At 40.5% G+C, this 20000-nt stretch overlaps 2 protein-coding genes across 2 annotated transcripts in view; one reads left to right on the forward strand and one right to left on the reverse strand.

The window, feature by feature from the left end:
• The first annotated feature begins 2374 nt into the window (after positions 1 to 2374).
• On the forward strand, positions 2375 to 9394 carry nom1 (nucleolar protein with MIF4G domain 1). Its single transcript, XM_017473036.3, has 12 exons — positions 2375 to 3461; positions 3821 to 3921; positions 4037 to 4174; positions 4305 to 4362; positions 4590 to 4916; positions 5384 to 5494; positions 5944 to 6108; positions 6442 to 6563; positions 6675 to 6807; positions 7126 to 7257; positions 7540 to 7649; positions 8835 to 9394. The coding sequence occupies exons 1-12, from the start codon at positions 2538 to 2540 to the stop codon at positions 8995 to 8997; spliced, it is 2484 nt and encodes an 827-aa protein (XP_017328525.2). The 5' UTR covers positions 2375 to 2537; the 3' UTR covers positions 8998 to 9394.
• Positions 9395 to 19289: 9895 nt separating this feature from the next.
• mnx1 (motor neuron and pancreas homeobox 1) overlaps positions 19290 to 20000 on the reverse strand; it is an 8041-nt gene continuing 7330 nt past the window's right edge. Inside the window, exon 3 of the mRNA XM_017473123.3 lies at positions 19290 to 20000. This exon is cut by the window's right edge and continues 1120 nt beyond it. The gene's annotated coding sequence lies outside the window, so the exon portion shown is untranslated.

Consider the following 20000-nt stretch of genomic DNA (forward strand, 5'->3'; position numbering starts at 1 on the left):
ATTTTAGTGCAGTGGAGGCCAGTTAAAGGCATTCACAGAAAAATCTTCACATCTCCACATATTTCATGTTACCATACATTTCACAAGGCAGGAGGATTATCTAGAAATAACGAAGCAGCACCTCAAGTCAGCCAGAAAGTTCAAACCTGGAACTGGGTTGTTCATCAATGGACATCAAGGACACTGATCCTAATCAGACCTCCAAAGCTGTAACAAATTGGCTTAAACACAACAAAGGGAATGTATTGGAGTGAGTCAGAATCAATCACAAAACCCTGAATCTCATGGAAAATTTCTGGACTGAACAGGAAAAAAAGCGTGTCTGATCTGAGCAAGGAGGCCCACAAACTCTTCCGAGACGCTTGTGGAAAGCTACCAAAATATTTGATCCAAGTTACGCAATTAGAAGGTAAAACCACCAAATAGTAATACAGTGTATGTACACTGAAAATCTGATAAAGTCAGTAAAAGCTGAAATAAATCTGTCTTCTATATCATTTAGAAATTACCTCTTATGGAAATAACATAAATAAAGACACCCTAATTGACTTAACACACAGGAAATGCCTGGAGTTGTAAAAACATACAGTACAGGTTGAATGTCTTTAAACTTTTGACCTCACCTGCATAACCTGTAAGAAATACTATACTATACTAATTATATAGTTATAAATACTATATAAATATTCCTTATTTGGTACAATTTACAGAAGTGATTTCTTTGGAGGTGAAACATTATTAAAGGTTTAGCATTCACTTTATAACATTTTAACACGTTGTTCGATGTGCCAAAGTTTCTAAATCTATCAGAATTTCCTGGTTCCGTGTGACGCTAAGTCGGGTGCACTAGAGTTATTATAGCTCTCTCGGGTTAAGGGTTATCATATACAGCTCTTATCTTGAATGATAAAAGTCGGTGGATGAATGATCTGCATGTGATTGTACTCTTTTAATTGTGACAATAAAAGCCCCAAAACATTTTTTCCATATAACATCCTTATACACTCTGGGGCCTTTTTATTAGGTACACCTAGCTTATGCAGTACTGGCGTTCATTAGCAAGTTATAATTAGTTACTATTTTATTACACACGTGTGAGCGGTGGATCAGTCGGATTGTCATTCATTCACCATTACAGCCCCATACCAATTGTATTTGTTAGGATGATGATTGATAGTTTTGCATTTTTGAGATGATATAAAACTTTGCATCAGATGTGCTGGCCATCTGGGTCTGGGACCAAAAAACGCTGGCCCTGGGTGTGACATTTTACTTTATTGTTGGCATCCACTGTCACGTACATGAACCAGATTTGGTAGGCAATTGGGTCTTCTTAAGGCAGACAAATTTCACAATCACATTCATAAACTCTGCCCAAGACGAAGTCAGACATTTTGGATTTTATGTGTTTTTACATACTCCTCTTAGAGGGTTCATGAGATTCAAACCAAAAGTGGTCGGCATGATTTCGCGATATACACAATGCTAATCTTAAACATCTATCTTAACACAGTGTTGCCATGGCAACACAATCAATCAGTCAAGTGGTTGGTGGCCCCATGGGGGGGGACAGGACCCCAAGGTGTGCTGTCTGGCATTGGTTAAGGCTGACAGTAGCCTGTGTTTACTAAAATGTTATGAGATGTTATGACCTTTTTGATACTAAATTGCGAAGTAAATGTTGATATCTCAAACAGTGTTTCCATGGCAATGAACATTGCTGCACCCTTAGTGCTTGGTCACACTATTCACTTCTTTCAGCTAGAACTTTGGATTGTTGTTTTTTTTTGTTTGTTTGTTTTTTTTCCTTTTCTCATAGTCATCATGTTTGATTTATTTCTGTACAGGAGCTCCTGTGGTCATTTTTTAAAAATTATTATTATTTCAAATCTCTTTCCCTACCCTGTGAATAATTTAAACAAGATGTTTATTGCACATTACACATGCGCATAAGTATCATCCATGCTGAAGAAGAAAAAAAAATGGAAACCCTCATATAATTTGTAATGGTTTTAATGGTTATAATGGGAATTGTGTTGGTTTTAATGGAAACTGTAATGGTTCCAGTGGGCCTCTACTGGTAATTTGTTGCCTTCTATTGGTGGCATCTTATATCTAGTAGATACCATTAAGGGCCAATAATGGTAATGATTTTAATGGTTAACTGATGGCTTGTAATGATATTTGTAGTGGAAACCATGTGAATTTCTGTGATGGTTTCTTTTTTTTTTTTTTCCAGCAGGGATTACAATGAATAATTCTTCATTCAATCCATCTATCCAGGGACAGTATATTACACAGTAACACATTAAATCCGGCAGGTGGCGGTGTAAACACTCAAGCCGAAAACAGCACGAAGTGCCGAAGAAGTAAAAAGCGGAAGCAGAAAAAAAACAAAGATGGCCGCCTCCATCTTCCATGCGTGTGCTATGTTGTGGTCTGTACCGTACATTTTTCCCTTTCATGTGCACCACTAACACCTTTAACACAACGGTAAAAGTATTTCTTTTACGCGTGTGTATATATAAAACCTAAATATGAAGCCTAAATTCCACCGAAAAGAAGGCGGAAGAGGAAAACAGTCCCGAGACAAGCTGCACAAGTTCATGGTTTCTGTCCAGAACTTTGTCAAAAGTGAAGGAGGACACGATGAATCCGAGTCACACGGCCACGTGGGGATGCTCGCTAAGAGGAAAAGTCGTAAAGAACTGCGCAAAGAGAAGCGGAAGGTGAAGAAGAAGAAAAAGATGAAGGCAAAGCAGCCTGCAGAGGAGATTAAACGCAGTGTCAGTGTGGATGCTGCTTCAAGAAAGACTCCACCAGCCATAAAAACCAAACCCGAATCAACCCCTGCTGCTGCTGAGCTCAGTGACCAGGAGAAGAAGCCTAAAAGAAGAGTACATTTCGAGAAAACAGCACCTCAGCCTGAAAAGAAAGTTAAAATGCACACGATGAGGAAGAAAGCTCTGATGGAAGCCAATGAGGAGGAGGACAGAGAGATCAAGAAGCTGGAGAAACGACTCGGTCTGAATAAGAGGAGGAACAAAAAGAGCCTTCCGCAATCTTTCATCAGCGACGGTCTCGATTACATCCTGGGCATTCTGGAGCCTGGAGGGTCTGGATTATACGACAGCGATGAGGAGCTGGATTCGGCCAAAGCGAAGAGCAGGTTGGAGAAGTTAGAGGAGCTCGGTGAGGACGAGGAGGAAGAGGACGGAGATCATGATGAGGAGGGAGACACTGGTGATGAGGGAGAAAATGATGACAAGGGTGGAGATGAAGAGGATGCTGAGGAGATTGAGGAAGATGAGGAAGATGAGGAAGAAGAACTAGAGGAAGAGGGAGAAGAAGAAGTAGAGGAGGAAGAGGAAGAAGATGGAGAGGAAGAGGTGGAAGAGGGAGAAAATGCATCAGAAGAAGAGGATGAGCAAGATGAAGGGAATTCCCAAGAGAACTCTTCTGTAAGTCAATATGTTCTCTAACTAACGCTTATTTACATAATTGATTAATCTCTCTCTGTTCTAGTCTCCATAATCCAGGTGATATATTCCCGTATATAATGACTACTAGAACATGTACCCTGTCTGAAAGAAAGCAGTGCATCCCTGACTTTTTTCTTCTAAATGAAATGACGCAGTGCCACAGCATGCTTCATAACGTACACCGAGTAACCTTTATACCTAACTTATATTTTTTTAAATAAAATCTGATCAATTTTGTTGTGAACGATTGCTTCCCCAAGGGAATAAAATATCCCCTTAATGTGACGCGTCTGTGTGTTATTGCCGTTCACGCTCTAATATCTGCTGTGTTTATTCAGACCGGTAAATACGTCCCGCCTCATCTCCGTGAAGCAGCCGACAGCAAGCGCAAAGCTGAGCTGGAGCGCCTCAAACGCAACCTGAAAGGTCTAATAAACAGGTACGTGTGCGTCCCAGAGATCCAAGTGGAACCGGTCGTGCGCGTGAGGGTCGAAATGATCACCACATGTGCCTGTGTTACAGGTCACACGACTGACTCTGTTTGTGATTGGCAGGTTGAGTGAACCCAACATGGGCTCCATCAGCGGGCAGGTGGAGGAGATGTACATGAGCAACAGCAGGAAGGACATGAACGACGCGCTGACCGAGGTTCTGATTTCCGCCTGCGTCACTCCAGCACTGATGACCGACAGGTACCGTTTGATCTTATCTTCATCACAGACAGGATGAGAAGCTGCAGTACTGTGGAGTGTTTGGAGTAGAGTAGTAGATACCTAATAACGCTCAGTAGTAAAAGTGTTTATTGTCGTATTTTGTCCTCAGGCTGCTGATGGAGCACATGTTGTTAGTCAGTGTCCTGCATCACACGGTTGGACTGGAGGTACTATGTTTTGCTGTCAGATTGTTAAATAAGAACATAAACACTCTGTGATGTGGTGATATAACATCCTGTGAGAGACCAGAGTCTTCCTATATCACAGCAGTTTGCCAACGCCAGCAATTTTTCATTTATTAGTCTTGAATCCATCGTTCGTCATTGTTATCGATTATGGACGTGTGCCACGTCGTTCACCCGTGTAGGAACTAGATGTTTTCTCTGTCTCTCAGGTCGGCGCTCATTTCCTGGAGACGGTGGTACGCCGTTTCGATGAGACGCTGCGCGACGGATCCAGCACGGGCAAAGAGAGCTCTAACCTGGCCTCCATGATGGCGCACATGTACAACTTCCAGGTGGTCCACTCGCTGCTGCTGTTTGACGTGCTCAAGCGGCTGCTGTCGTCGTTCACGCCGCAGGACGTGGAGCTCATGCTGCTGCTGCTGAGGAACGTGGGCTTTTCCCTGAGGAAGGACGACCCTCTGGGCCTGAAAGAGCTGATCTCTGAAGCCCAGCGCAAAGCCAGCGCAGAGGGACCACGTTTCAGCGACCAGACCAGAGTAAGGACCGTAACGTGTCCAGGTTCTGACGTTCACGCACGTGTAGTCCTGATTCCATTCGCAGTGCAAACGTGGTTAAGTTCTCAAACTCTCTCTCTCTCTCTCTCTTTCCCTCTCTTGCTCTCTCTCTCTCTGTGTGCCTGTGTCTCTCTCTCTCTCTCTCTCTCTGTTTGTGTGTGTCTCTCTCTCTCTGTCTCTCTCTCTCGCTCTCTCTCTGTGTGCCTGTGTCTCTCTCTCTCTCTCTCTCTCTGTTTGTATATCTCCCTCTCTCTGTCTCTCTTTCTCTCTGTGTGTGTGTCTCTCTCTCTCTCTCTCTTTTTGTCTCTCTGTGTGTCTGTGTCTCTCTCTCTCTGTTTGTGTCTCTCTCTCTGTCTCTCTCTCGCTCTCTCTGTTTGTGTGTGTGTGTGTGTCTCTCTCTGTCTCTCTCTCTCTCTCTCTGTGTCTCTCTCTCTCACTCTCTCTCTCAGGTACGGTTCATGTTAGAGACCATGTTGGCTCTGAAGAACAACGACGTGCGGAAAATTCCAGGTTACGACCCTGAGCCTGTGGAGAGACTGAGGAAGTTGCAGCGCTCTCTAGTGAGACACGTTCACCACTAGGGGACACCAACTCTCTACAAAACACCCGAATTTTATACGTGACAATTATTTGAGCCATTTTTCCAGTTGAATATTTATTAGACAAGGAGATTACAGGGAGATGGGGGAGCTATTTATCACAGCATTGCTGAATTCTTGACTCTGATTAGTCGACTTACCTACATTTAGACAAACACGCATGAAAGTTCGAATTGATGTACCCCAGCTCTGGATTCTGGGTTCTGGATTCTGATTGGCCAGAAAGTGTTGATTAATGTCCTATAACAGCAGCTCTGACTGTTTATATAAACGCTTGTATAGGAAAAGAACCTCGGTGGGCTTGTGGGAAACCGTGACTCCACTTCATCACACAGCTGTTATGGGAAACTTGATTAGTTTATATAAAGTGCTTTATTCTTTACGTAGTATTGTGGTGTTGTTTTGTGAAGATCCAGAACCGGGCGAGTGGCACTGATGTAAAGCTCAGAGTTTCTTTGGAGAATCTTCTGGATGCACAGCGTGTTGGTCGCTGGTGGATCGTCGGCTCGTCCTGGAGTGGAGCGCCCATGATTAATGACGACAAACCGACAGCGCAGCCTGTTCAAGGGGAGCAGGTGAGGGAAAGATCCAACAAACCTAACTCTTACATTTTCAGCACCAAAGTACGGGAAGGACGTGGGACGTGAATGCTGGATATTTGTTTTGGGCAGTGGTTAATTTTATCTCAGTGAATTCTGAGAAATCAAAAAGGTCCCTGGTGTTTTAGTAAAAGTACAGGGCGGTATGTTATTTACGATTTATGATGTTAGCATGGAGCCGTCTTGTTCACTGATACACTGTAGGGTTTTTGTGGTTAAAAAAATATTTTTTACTCTGTCTGCTAGGATTTTCTTGTTAGCACCTTGTTGTGGACGCCTCTGATATCTGTGTCACTGTTCATCTGTCAGTTCAGTGCCAAAGTGCTGGAGCTGGCACGCAAACAGCGCATGAACACGGACGTCAGGAGGAACATCTTCTGCATCATTATGACCAGTGAGGATTATCTGGATGCCTTTGAGAAGCTCCTCAGGTTTGTAGCACATTCCCACTTTGCTAATAGATTCTTTCTTTGAGTGGGATTTCAAGAAAGATGAATGAAAGCCCGATCCGTCCTGTTCTCGTTCCGCTTTCTTTTCGGTAGACTGGGTCTGAAAGGTCAGCAGGAGCGTGATATCATTCATGTTCTGCTCGACTGCTGTCTGCAGGAGAAATCCTTTAACGGCTTCTATGCCGTTTTAGCAGAGAAGTTTTGTGCACGTGACCGACACTTCCAGGTAACGCTAGCAATTGTTTCACATCCTGTGTCCTTTCCTCTTCGGTGAATTTCTCTGTATTCTCTGTTTACTAGAATTTTCTTTCAACTACTGATGTGCTAAAGATGCAAAAGAAAAATCCTGACAAAGCTACTTAGAGTACATAAAGGGGGGGCAGGATTCTGATTTAACATCACACACGGCATATATAAAAATCTCAATGGATAGACGTCTGCATTTCTCGAATGCAGTAAACCCTCATCAGTTCAAATTTAGTGCTCACTTTGGCTCTGTTATTAATTTGATAGATAACAATAAAAAAAAAAAATCTTCTTCTAGATGACGTTCCAGTTCTGTCTGTGGGATAAGTTTAAAGAACTGCCAACCCTGTCGAGCAGTTCCTTTACAAACCTCGTCCAGATGGTCACACATCTCTTAACCAAGAACTCCCTCTCACTCTCCATCCTCAAGGTAGGCCGAGATTACCCTGCGTTCCCTGCTCAGAGTGGCTGTCGGGTCGGCTGTGATTCAGGGTTTTGGTGGTTAAATTCTGTAATGTAAATTATTATTATAGTACTTCCATTTGTATTATTTTATGCATGGTTGGCATGTCCAATCTGTCTTATAAATCATGATGAAAGAAATAAGTTTACTACTTACATGATTCGATTATCCAGTACAACGTATTCGTATGTGATTTCACTTTTCATCCATGTATGATATTCTCTCTCTCTCTCTCTCGCTCTCTCTCAGGCCATAGAGTTTGGGGAACTCGATAAACCCAAGGTAAAATTTTTGAGGCAGGTCCTCTCCAAACTCTTACAGCAGACTGAGGAGGTGGATCTGGTTCAGATATTCAGCCGGTGAGTTTCCAGACGAAATATTCAATTCAGTTCAATTCAGTTTTATTTGTATAGCGCTTTTTACAATAGACATTGTCTCAAAGCAGCTTTACAGAAATATCAACACGGAATACAGATATTAAAGGTGCGAATTTATCCCAACTGAGCAAGCCACTGAGTGGCGACGGTGGTGAGGAAAAACTCCCTATAAGATGTTAAGAGGAAGAAACCTTGAGAGGAACCCGACTCAGAAGGGAACCCGTCCTCATTTGGGTAACAACGGATAGTGTGAAAAAGTTCATTATGGATTTATATGAAGTCTGTTTGGCCTTAGAAGCAGCCATAGTCCCAGCAGTCTGGAATTGGAGTAGATGAGAGCTCCATGTAGAGGTAGGACATCCGAAACGGATCAGGCAGGTCCAGAGAGCAGAAAGGATCAGGATCTCTAGTATCTCCCTAAAATCGTGTATGGCTTGACAGAAGGAGAGAGGGAGAGATAAGATTATTAGGACTGTGCTTATTGTAATAGAAAGTCCTGTCAGGGTAGGCTTCAGTAAACAAATACGTTTTTAAGCCTAGACTTAAACACTGAGACTGTGTCTGAGTCCCAAACACTAATAGGAAGACTGTTCCATAACTGTGGGGCTCTATAAGAGAAAGCTCTTCCCCCTGCTGTAGCCTTCGCTATTCGAGGTACCGTCACATAGCCTGCATCTTTTGATCTATGTAGGCGTGAAGTAAAGCTCCACACACATAAGCAGACATCACACAGACGTACACGCTTTATAAGTGCATGACCATTTAAAAGTATGAAATCGGTTCAGACGCCTGAAGTTGCCTGACTCACTTTATATATTTCATCTTGAAGTCATCCTATTCATGCTGCAATCCATTGTTTTCAGAACTTGGAAAGTTTCAAGTGGATTTAAATGCCCTTCGGTGTAGAAAAACATGGTGTTTTATTCCTACTATGCCGCAGCAATTTGCCCATAATTGCACTGTTATTAATTTAAAAATTACTTTTTATCTATTTATGCATACCTTTCTCATATTTAATGTAGAGGAATGATCATGAAATAAATTAGTCCCTGTTATCTCTTACCACAATCACAGGGCGATTATAAAAGTGCTTTGAGATGCTGTTCGTATAGAAACATGAATGCTGTATGAGTGAAGTTTGAGCTTTGGTGTGTTCTCTGTGGTCAGGATTTCTGGAATTCCCAAGCTAGGAATGCTACGTGAAGGATTGAAGCTCTTCATCAGGCACTTCTTGCTTCGGAGTGCACAGACGGAGAGAACGTTGCTCACCGAGAGGGCAGAGGTCGCCGTCAAGGCCATGGAGGCACGTGATGCCAAGCTCAGGCTGTAGAGCAAGAGCGCTTTCTATTGAACTGATTTTGTCCAGCAGGTGGCTCTTCAACCCGAATAATGAGGACAGTGTCTTCTAGGACTTTGCTCTGCAGTAAATTTTTTAATTTTTTGTGGAAGGAGCACTTGGCGTCCGCGACCGCATTTAAAAAAGGAGCCTCAGCTTCGGAAAAAAGCAAGAAACACTGATTAACCACATTGAATATTCTTTCTACTCTGATAATCTGTGTAGAACCTGTACATTAACAAAAATTCATTCTCAAATATTTCATTATTCATGACGAAGAAAAAGGTGTTTCACAAAATGACAAGACAGACTTGGAAAATGGCTAATTCTGTTGGTGTCAAGTTTTATAACCTTTTCAATAAAACATTTAACAGATGCTTTATAAAAGTTAGGAGTGTGACGTGTTGTGAATTGAATAAAACATGATGTTATCTTTTAAGAAGGGTTAAAAGAGAAAGTATATAGAGTGCTTTTCATACATGTAGTAGCTCAAAGTGCTGTGAAATAAAGTAGAAAAAATTTAATGATTAGAAATTATATGTACAGTGCCCTACACTAATATTGACACCTTTGGATAATATGAGCAAAGAAAGTCGTGAAAATTGTCTTTATTGTTTAACCTTTTGATCTTTTGTTTAAAAAATTCACAAAAATACTCTGCTCTCATGGATAGCAAACAATTGCAAACACAACACAGGTTTATCAAAAAAATTATTTGTTAAACATGGGTGTGTATCAATTATTGACATCCTTATGAATTACTATGAGAAAAAGATATTTGAAGTATATACCCATTGATATTTAACCCCCTTTTTTTTAACACCTGGGTGATTAGGAACTGGAAGATAAATATGAAGTAAATTCATAACAATGGGTAAGACTAAGGAATGTAGCTGTGATGTGCGGCAAAAACCTGGAACTAAACATGTGTCTATATCGTCTCAACACACTGTGAAGTGGACGGTTCGAGTGGACAAAAAATCTACAAGGATCACAGCTGGAGAACTGCAGAAGTTAGTTGTGTCTTGGGGTCAGAACGTCTCCAAAACTACAATCTGAAATTCACCTACATCACCACAAGCTGTTTGGAAGGGTTTCAAGAAAAAAGCCTCTACTCTCATCCAAAAACAAACTCGATCGTCTTCAGTGTGCAGACACTACTGGAACTCAAATGGGATCGGGTTCTATGGTCAGATGAAACCAAAATAGAGCTTTTTGGTAATAAACACCAGAGGTGGTTTTGGAGCACACAGAGAGGTAGCCGTATGGAAAAGTACCTCATGCCCACGGTTAAATATGGAGGTGGATCTTTAATGTTTTGGGACTTTTTTTCTGCCAGAGGACCTGGACATTTTGTTAGGATGCATGGCATCATGGACTCTATCAAATATCAACAGATATTAAATGAAAACCTGACTGCCTCTGCCAGAAAGCTTCAAATGGGCCGTGGTTGGATCTTCCAGCAGGACAATGATCCAAAACATACATCAAAATCAACACAAAAATGTTTTACTGACCACAAAATCAAGGTCCTGCCATGACCATCCCAGTCCCCTGACCTGAACCCCCATAGAGAACCCGTGGGATGAACTGAAGAGGAGAGTCCAGCAGCATGGACCTCGAAATGTGAAGGATCTGGAGAGATTCTGTATGGAGGAACGCTCTCAGATGCCTCGCCATGTATTCTCCAACATCAGGCGTTATAGGAGAAGACTCAGAGCTGTTATCTTGGAGGTAGCGCAAAGCGTTGACTAAAAGGATGCCAATAATTGTTGCGCACTTATATTTAACAAATATATAATTATTTTTGAAAAACCTGTGTGGTTTGTTTGTAATTGTTTGACATCCACGAGAGCAGAGTATTTTTGTGCATTTATTAAAACAAAAGATCAAGAAGTTGAATAATAAAGACAATTTTCACAGCCTTCTTTGGTCATATTTACCAAGGGTGCCAATATTAGTGGAGGGCACTGCAAGTATATATAAGTATGAAAGTCTAAGGAGACAATTATAGCCTACAGTACATAAAAACTGAAATAGTACTTTCAATTAAATGCTAAAACAAAACTATACACCAGGCTATATATAGCACAACTAGTGATCATGAGGTAACTTGGCCATATTTCTGAGAGATATTTTTAAGTAAAATGTATTAAATGTTCAACAATCTTCACTGAAATAGGCTAGCTAGTTAACACGCGTCAACAAGGTATACTCGGAGGAGAAAATGAGGTGGGGGAAACTATTTTTTGAGCACCGTGTGACTGGAATTAGTATGAAGGGTGATATTGAGGTCATCTATCTGAGGTAAAAAACCTCACGCGCCCTCTGAATACCAGGTCTCGCGCGTGTGGTCTGCTAACTCTGACCCTCAGAATCATAATTTTTCCATTTTGACTCGGGGAAGGAAAAAAAGAAAAGAAAGAAGCTCTCATTGTGTCGTGTGCTCACGGGTGAAATATAGCCGCTCAGCTCCTGTCCGTGAGTGACGCCGGCGCATAGCAGAGACTCGCTGATACATTCGAGGCCAGCGCCTGATTAATTAGCAACATTAGCATCGGGGCGGGCACGTAACGGTCAGAGCGCGCGAGCAGGTCATCCGGGGTCAAAAGCTCTGAGGAGATGTTTCTCCTTTCAGTAGCCTTCATTCAGTCTCCACAGACTGCACTATTTTTTTTTCTTTTTCATTTTTAACATATAAAGACCTACTTCAGCTTGAGAAAAGTGACAAATGTGTAATGAAACACCGCCATAGTTGATCTCTTAACCATCAGAGATTTATGATGCTTTTAACTGCACAAGTTGATTTTTTTTTTTTTTGTAATGAACTTTTACATATGGATATTATTATGATTGAGATAGTGTCACTTCTTAATTTTTCTCATGTAGCACATCAGGTTTTCTTTGGTTGCATTTGTTTGTCTTTTTAGATTCAGATTGGATTCATTTTAGATTTTAGATCTATTTTCTTCAGGTTAAGTTTTCACATGTAGGGTGGGGGACTTTAATTTTGTATCCCCCCCCATTTATTATTATTTTTTTAATTATTATTATTCACATGGTTGTCATGTTCACTGTAAAACATGCTTAAGTTATGTGAACTTATTTCTTCTCTTTAATTGCAATTGTCATGGCAAGTTTTGGAAATCGAACACAGGTTTATACGTTTTCAAAAATTAAACTTAATTGATTGTCTGGACTTGGGAAAACTTGTAAAAACGTCACTTTTTTGAGTTGAAACAAAGGTTATCTTTAAGTTGAGTTTACTCACATTTTTCAGGCAGCAGGTGAACTTTGAACTGCGAAAAACTGCGTCTACAATTTGTGGAAGAATTTCAGAATAATGTTCCTCAAGGTAAAATTGCGAAGACTATGAATATCTCATCATCTACAGTACATAATATCATCCGCTGAGGTCCTGACTCTCTGTGGTCATTAAAAATCCTAGGACACTTATCGTAAAAGAGTAGGGGTATACCCCAGTGTCCTGGATAAAATCCCCCCGTTGGCGCTTCCCTATCATGGCCCCCTAATAATCCCCATCTCTGGATGGGCTACATCACTGTCTACTCGCCACTAATAGCTGGTGTGTGGTGGGGGTTGTGGCGCACTATGGCTGCCGTCACATCATCCAGGTGGATGTTACACACTAGTGGTGGTTGAGGAGACCCCCCCCCCCCCCCCCCCACCATACAATGTTAAGCGCTTTGAGTGTCTAGAAAAGCGCTATATAAATGTAATTGTAAAAGACTCCAATCTGGAGAAATCTCTGTGCACACGGACAAGATTGAAAATCAATATTGCCTGCTCGTGATCTTCGTAATTCTCTGGCACTGCATTAAAAACAGGCATGATTCTGTAATGGAAATCACTGCATGGGTTCAGAAACACCTCCAGAACTCATTGTGTGTGAACACAGTTCACCGTGACATCCACAAACGCTAGTTAAAGCTCTATCATGCAAAGAAGAAGCCATATATGAATGTGATCCAGAAATGCCGCCGTCTTCTCTGGGCCAAAGCTCATTTAAAATGGACCGAGGCAAAGTGAGAAACTGTTCTGTGGTCAGACGAATCGAAATTTGAAATTCGTTTTTGGAAACCATGGACGCCACGTCCTCTAAACTAAAGAGGACTGAAGAGGAGAGGGACCAGCCGGCTTTTTATCAGCACTCAGTTTAAAAGCCTGCATCTCTGATGGTATGGGGGTGCATTAGTGCCTATGTAATGAGCAGCTTTCACATCTGGAAAGGCACCATCAATGCTGAAAGGTATATACAGGTTTTATTCTTCCATAGAGATTCCATCCCATCTTTACTTCTGACTCAACCTGTCTAAGATACTCTTTTTATACCCAGTCATCTTACTGACCTCTTGCCAATTAACCTAATTAGTTGCAAAATGTTCCTCCAGCTGTTTCTTTTTAGTAACACGTACTTTTCCAGCCTTTTGCCCCCGTCCCAACTTTTTTGAGACGTGTTACGGCCATCAAATTCAAAATTGCCTTATTTTTTCCTTAAAATGGTCCATTTCCTCAGTTTAAACATTTGATATGTTTTCTATGTTCTATTGTGAATAACGTGTGTTTATGAGATTTGCAAATCAGTGCATAAAGTTTTTATTTACATTTTACACAGCGTCCCAAGTTTTTTGGAATTGAGGTTGTATAATTATTTTTTTCCATATGCTATTTTGGGGGGCCACAGTGGCTTAGTGGTTAGCACATTTGTCTCACAGGGTTGGGGATTTGATTCCCGCCTCTGTCATTGTGCACAGAGTTTGAATGTACTCCCCATGTTTTAGGGTTTTACTTCGGTTTCCTTTTCCTTTGTACTGGGGGGTGGGGGTTTCCTCCCCTAGTCCAAAGACATGTGTTGTATTCTGATTGGCGTTTCCAAATTGTCCGTAGTGTGTGAGTGTGTGTTAGATTGTGCCCTGTGATGGGCTCCAGATTTCTATAAATGTGTTTTGTGACACTATCTATTGTGCAAAGCGCTACACAATTAGAACTGAATTGAATTGAGCTTCTTGATATTTCCATCAGTATTATTTGCATGGCTGATTACTGGAAGAAAGATAGCTGGTGATTTGTTATACAGCATTGGTAAATAAAAGAGAAAAATCATCCTGAGGCTCACACACTGTTGTATACATGGTGTAATATCCTGTGTTTTTGTTGTTGTTGTTGTTGTTGCCCAATTGATCAAGCCTAATCAGAGGTGTCAGCAGATCAAACAGCCTTGCAGTGACGCATCTTTGTTTTTCTCACCGACTCGCAGAGGGAGTGCAGGCCATCTCGCGCAGATGGGCCACATTTCCGCGTCTCTGACAAAGCCAACATTGTCACCGTGTGTGAACGGAAACACAGTAACGCCAGGCCAGCCCACTAAGATACACACAGGTGACCAGAGAGAGAAAGAGTGTGAGTGCTGTGGGACTGTGTATGTGTTTATCTACGTGTGTGTGTGTGGATCACACCTTCAACTGTCGATGACCTCTTTTTGACCCTGTATAGGAAGGAAATGTGACTGATAACTGATCAGCTATCAGACAGTGTGTATTTGCGGGAAGTGAATCATTTTATGCATACCAAGAGTATTTAGAATTTTTTTTTTTTTTTTTTTTTACATTCTACCAACACCAAAACTCTCTAGGTGTGTGTGGGTGTAAAATACAGTCAAGTGACATTTATCCGTCTCTATTACCCCCCCCCCCCCTTAAAAAACCTAATCGTAAGCTAATATTAATGAACAATAAGAGTCTTTACATAACTCTTGCTGTAATCTCGTTTACTGTATGGTGTTGGGAAGAGAAGGAGGTCAGGAAAAGTTCACTGTCTGGTCAATGTCTGGTGTTTGCAAAAGAAAAAAAAGCACGTCCAATACATTGAAATTCTTGTTCGATGGGTCTTAAATGTGTGACCTCATTTTGTGTTTTAAACATCGTATTTTTTAATACACTCTTAAACTGGTCAGTTAAAGACAGCGCATTATGTTGCTTTGAACATAACCAAAGTGTTACATGTAATACAGAGTCTCGATTTAGGATAATATACCTTACATGCGCACCTCATGCGAAGTTAACAGGTAGTTGAGTGAACAGCTGTCTATAATACAGTTAGACAATGATTGAACCTGTCATTTACCCCCCCCCCCCCCCACTTTTTCTCATTTGATCACATTTTTAACACAATATGACAAATGTGTGTTATTAATGAACTTTTTTTTTTTTTTTTTTCAAATCCTGAGTTAAAATGACGAAATAAGAAAGCGTAAAACATAAAACACCAAAGCAGTTGCCTTGAACAACATGTTCCTACTGGCTACAGTCAATATTGACGCATGATTAATCCTGTAGGAACTTTCAGTAAGTTTGAACTGTGTTCAGAGTATAGATGTCTATAAAGGTGCTGTATCTCCAGAATTCAGTGCGGTTTGGTCATTTTCCAGGTTTTTCCAACTTTAAAAACACTGTTTAGATTTGGACTTAACCAATGAGGCATGTTTGATCAACAACAACAACAACAATAATAAAAAACGGTAGGCTTATAGTTTTTTTTTTATAAGTTAATACCCAATTGTGGTGTCAGGAAATCACCAAACTGTGGCACAGTCTGAACACAGAGGATCAAAACTGGGCAAACTCAAAGCAGAATTAGCCATTAGCGTTCACCTGCTGTCTATTCGCCTACTGAACACTGAGTTAATGTTTCCTCCTATTCCGTCTTTGATCTGTTTTTGGACTCTTATCTGCAGCTAGGCAAACCTGTGCTTTGTGGGGAAATTGGGCTTCAGATCACTAACCAGTGCTTCGTGAGGCCAGTCGGGACCTACGTAATGCCGATTGTCTTGTATGTTTGAGCAATCTGAGAAATGAATGGACATTATATCTGAAATATGTGAAACTTGCCTTGGAGAACAAAACAATGGCATTCCTTATGTGGTATACAGCATGTCGAGTCCTTTCTGTCCCTCGGAGAAAACCCATCTTATTTTAACTGTAAGGCTTCATTTTAGCCTTTGACTTTGATTTAGTTGTTTGGTTTTTATCCACCTTTTCCATTCTGTTGTTCAACTCTATTATGTTCGATTGATAAACCCTGTTATATTCCACCCTTATACATTCCATGCTACTATATTTCAATCCTGTTGTATTCACTGTTCTGGCCTTTTATGTTCCAACCTGCTATGTTCCACCTTGTTCTATTCCATCCTGTTGTTTTCCTTTGTTCTGCCCATCGCTATGTTGTATTGTTCCACCCTGTTATATTCCAACCAGCTGTACCACCCTGTTATGTGACACTTCGTTGCACTCTGTTATGTTTCACCCTGATATGTTACGTTGCGTTACGTTTCACTTTGTTACTCTTTGTTGTAACTAATGTTACAACTATGTTACATCTCTCTTACGTCAAACTATTCTGCCTGGTTATGTTACACTCAATTATGTTACACATTGTTACGCTCTGTAATGTTACACTATTCCACCCTGTTATATTACACTTTATTATGTTACACTCTGCTACAGTATGTTACACATTGTTACTCTCTGTTATGTTACACACAGCCACCCTGTTATGTTATACCTAAAGTTACAGGTATGTAACAACTCTCTGTTATGTCATACTATTCTGCCTGGTTATGTTACACCCTGTTATGTTACACTATTCCACCCTGTTATATTACACCATGTCATGTTACATTATACTGTTTTGTTATGTTGCACCCTATTAAGCCTGTTATTAAGCTTGACAGAGTGGAATAAAGATGTGACAGGAAAATATTCATAACACTCATTTATTTTGAAGTGTATTAAATATTCAGGTTACATGCTTGCACCATAATGCCGTTAACACTTTTTGAGGTCCAGAGGGTAAAACATACAATGAGTGATCCATTAAGGATAAATTCAAATAACAATCGAATAACATATTTGGAGAGGATAGGGGTTCTCTATTTTGAAATGTAAGTCATGTAGACTTCTCTAAGATGACAGTGTTGTAGGTTGGTGAAATCGATAGGTTCATAGATCGGTTTTATTCAAGCTGATGGTTACAAAGAAACTGTTTTAAAAATGCAAAACTGATATAGTGTGAAAGTGGCTCAACAGGCTGATTACTCAGGCATGGAAAAGCCTCCCATAAGCCTGAGGATCAAAGTCAGCCAATGCACTTAAGTCATGCTCTGTATGCGCAACGGAGACGAGTGCCATAAACCAATCTCCCCCAATTAGCTCAGGACAAAATTAGAGGCACTTAACGTCCGACCGGATCGTTTCTCTCCAGCCGCATGCCGACGAAGCCACAGGGTGGTGATTATATTTAAATTGGCTCTAATTGAGTCTAAGGAGAGCTTCTTGGCAAAAAAAAAAGAAGAGCAGATAGATCACTGGGTTTATTAGCTTGTATTAATAGAAGAGGAAATGCTCTCTCTGCTGAGAAATTGACTCGAAAGTCCCATTAAAGCGAGAAGTCGTTTAGGACTGCAGAGCCATTGCCTTCTCCTGTTCATCATTTTCTTTTCACGTTCATCTTAAGTGAAAAAGTCCTCCACCGCTCTTAATCGAAGATCATTTATCTCCTGCATGTCCTCAAGGGTAGATAAATGAAAATGATGGTGCTAAGCATTTCCAGCCAAGATGGGTTTGTTTACATGGAACATTCACAGTAATGTATGGCACATTTTAGACCAATGAAGATTTTTAAAAACACAATTTTTGTTTTTTTAACCCATCTCGTAATGGGATATACACAGGCTACAGACCTGGACACTTTTTAATACCGTACGGTTTTTGTGATGCATAGGGTTTATTAACTGTACAATGATGAAACTTTATACCACACTATAAGACCAATAGGGGACTCATTTAGAAGTCAAGTCCTTACATAGGGTATGAAATAATGGCCTTTCACACATTCTATAGTGCACTAAGTCCAATATGTGTCTCATTTTGGGTTTCAGCTTCCTATATAGGGTCCACTATAGGGTAAGAAATAATGGGATTTCATACCCTATATATTGCGCTATGTCCTATATAGAACATTGTCCACTAGGGCAGTGGTTTTCAAAGTGGGGGCCGCCAGGGGGCACCTGGGGGGCCTCAACAATTTGGTGTGAAAAATAAATTCTCACTCTCATACAACCACACACACACACACAATCAATTTCTAATGAAATGTAAAGATGTAAGATGTAATTATTAATTTAAAAAAAGGGGGCTATATTCAGAAGTCTGTATTTTTAATGTGTTTTAAAGACATCTTGCAAAAGGGGGGCCTCAGTCAAATGTTAATGCCATTTGGTCGGCCTTGCCCTGGAAAAGTTTGGGAACCCCTGCACTAGGGGACTTGGTTACGATAGACCTTTTTACATAAAGTACGATATAATGGCCTTTTACCCTATACAGTGCACTCTATATAGTGCACTAGGTCCAGTTTGGGAGTCTCATGGGACGCAGATTCTTATATACAGTAGATGCCCTATGTTGGGTATGAAACAATGGGCTTGTGCACCCTACCTAGTGCACTGTCAGATATGGGACTCATGTTTGGGATTGAACTGAACTCTGCATAGAGTATGAAATAATGGTGCTCTACACTCTACATAGTGCACTAGGTCCAATATGATTCTCATTTGCATTGTAACTCTCGACATAACTACATAAGGTATGAAATCATTTCATACCTAGTTGTAGTGCACTGGATCACTGTGCCCAATGTGGGAATGATTTGGGATTGAAGTCCGTACATAGGGTATGAAACAATGACATTTCACATTTGGACTTATGGGGTATTAATAATGATGTTCCACACCCTAAACGTGGGGCTCATTTAGCAGAAATTCCCAGTGTAAAAGAACAGAAAAGTTGTTTTAATCTCTTGGTGTTGATTTGTCTCGCTGTAAGGATTTTCGTATTTCGTATGCACATTATAAATAGCCGATGCTTTATGCTCTGAACTGCGCAGAGTGCTGACGGATGAGGAGCTGTTCAGAGGTTTTATTATTGCCCCTGCATTGCTGCGGTGGTGTGAAATGTTTCAGCCACACATTTGCACGGATTCGTGAGCTCTATATACAGAGATTCCCATGACCCGGCCAGGTCACACACAACACACACGCCTTATAGCACCGGTCTAGGCCGTGTCCGCTGAACAACACAAGACCTCATTGATAGAAGATTTCATGTTCCTTTCATGTTTTTTTTTTGTTGTTGTTGTTGTTGTAAAGTTTTTGAAAGCTTCATTACAATCATTTTACACAGCATAATGCAAATTTACACAAGTCCTTAAAAAAAAAAAAATTACAATTTATTCGTATTTATTTAGCCTACATGCAGTCGTAAAGCCATTTTCTTTTATAAATACAATATAGAAAAATAAACACATTTCCACACATAAACACTTTGACATGGATATTGGCATTTAAAAAAAACAAAAAAAACCCACACACAACACAGATGTTTGAGAAAGGTTAGGATCTATAGATAAAATATGAGTACAGTTTAAACAATGATTTGTATGAATTTCTGTTACCTCATTTGAGGCATTAAAAAAATAACATGCTTTCGTAACTATTCCTGCAGTCTCTACTATGTTTAGACTGTTTGGCAAATCTAATAAAAGGTTAACTGATATCGGTCATATTGGTTGTATCCTGAATGCCTGCTGACTCTCTCTTAAGTGCACTACATAAGATGTGAAATGGTAAAAAAAACTTCCATGGAGTGCACTGTATGTTTAATACGGGAGCCATTTTGTATTTAGCCTAAAACAACTAGCTATAAATGTCAAAGGGCTCCCTGCTGCCTAATTAGTATGAATGAAATAATGGCTTTCAGAGAATCTGTGCACTAGATAGGGTATGAAATAATTCTCTCTGTGCCCTACACTCTGATAATATCTGTGAAAAGCTTTTTCCATAGAACGTTTCCTTTGGTTCTCCAAAGAACCTTTTACATGATGATTCGTCAGCCATTTGTATTGTTTATTGCACAATACAT

The sequence above is a fragment of the Ictalurus punctatus genome, chromosome 7, assembly GCF_001660625.3.
Source record: "Ictalurus punctatus breed USDA103 chromosome 7, Coco_2.0, whole genome shotgun sequence".
Taxonomy (NCBI): domain Eukaryota; kingdom Metazoa; phylum Chordata; class Actinopteri; order Siluriformes; family Ictaluridae; genus Ictalurus; species Ictalurus punctatus.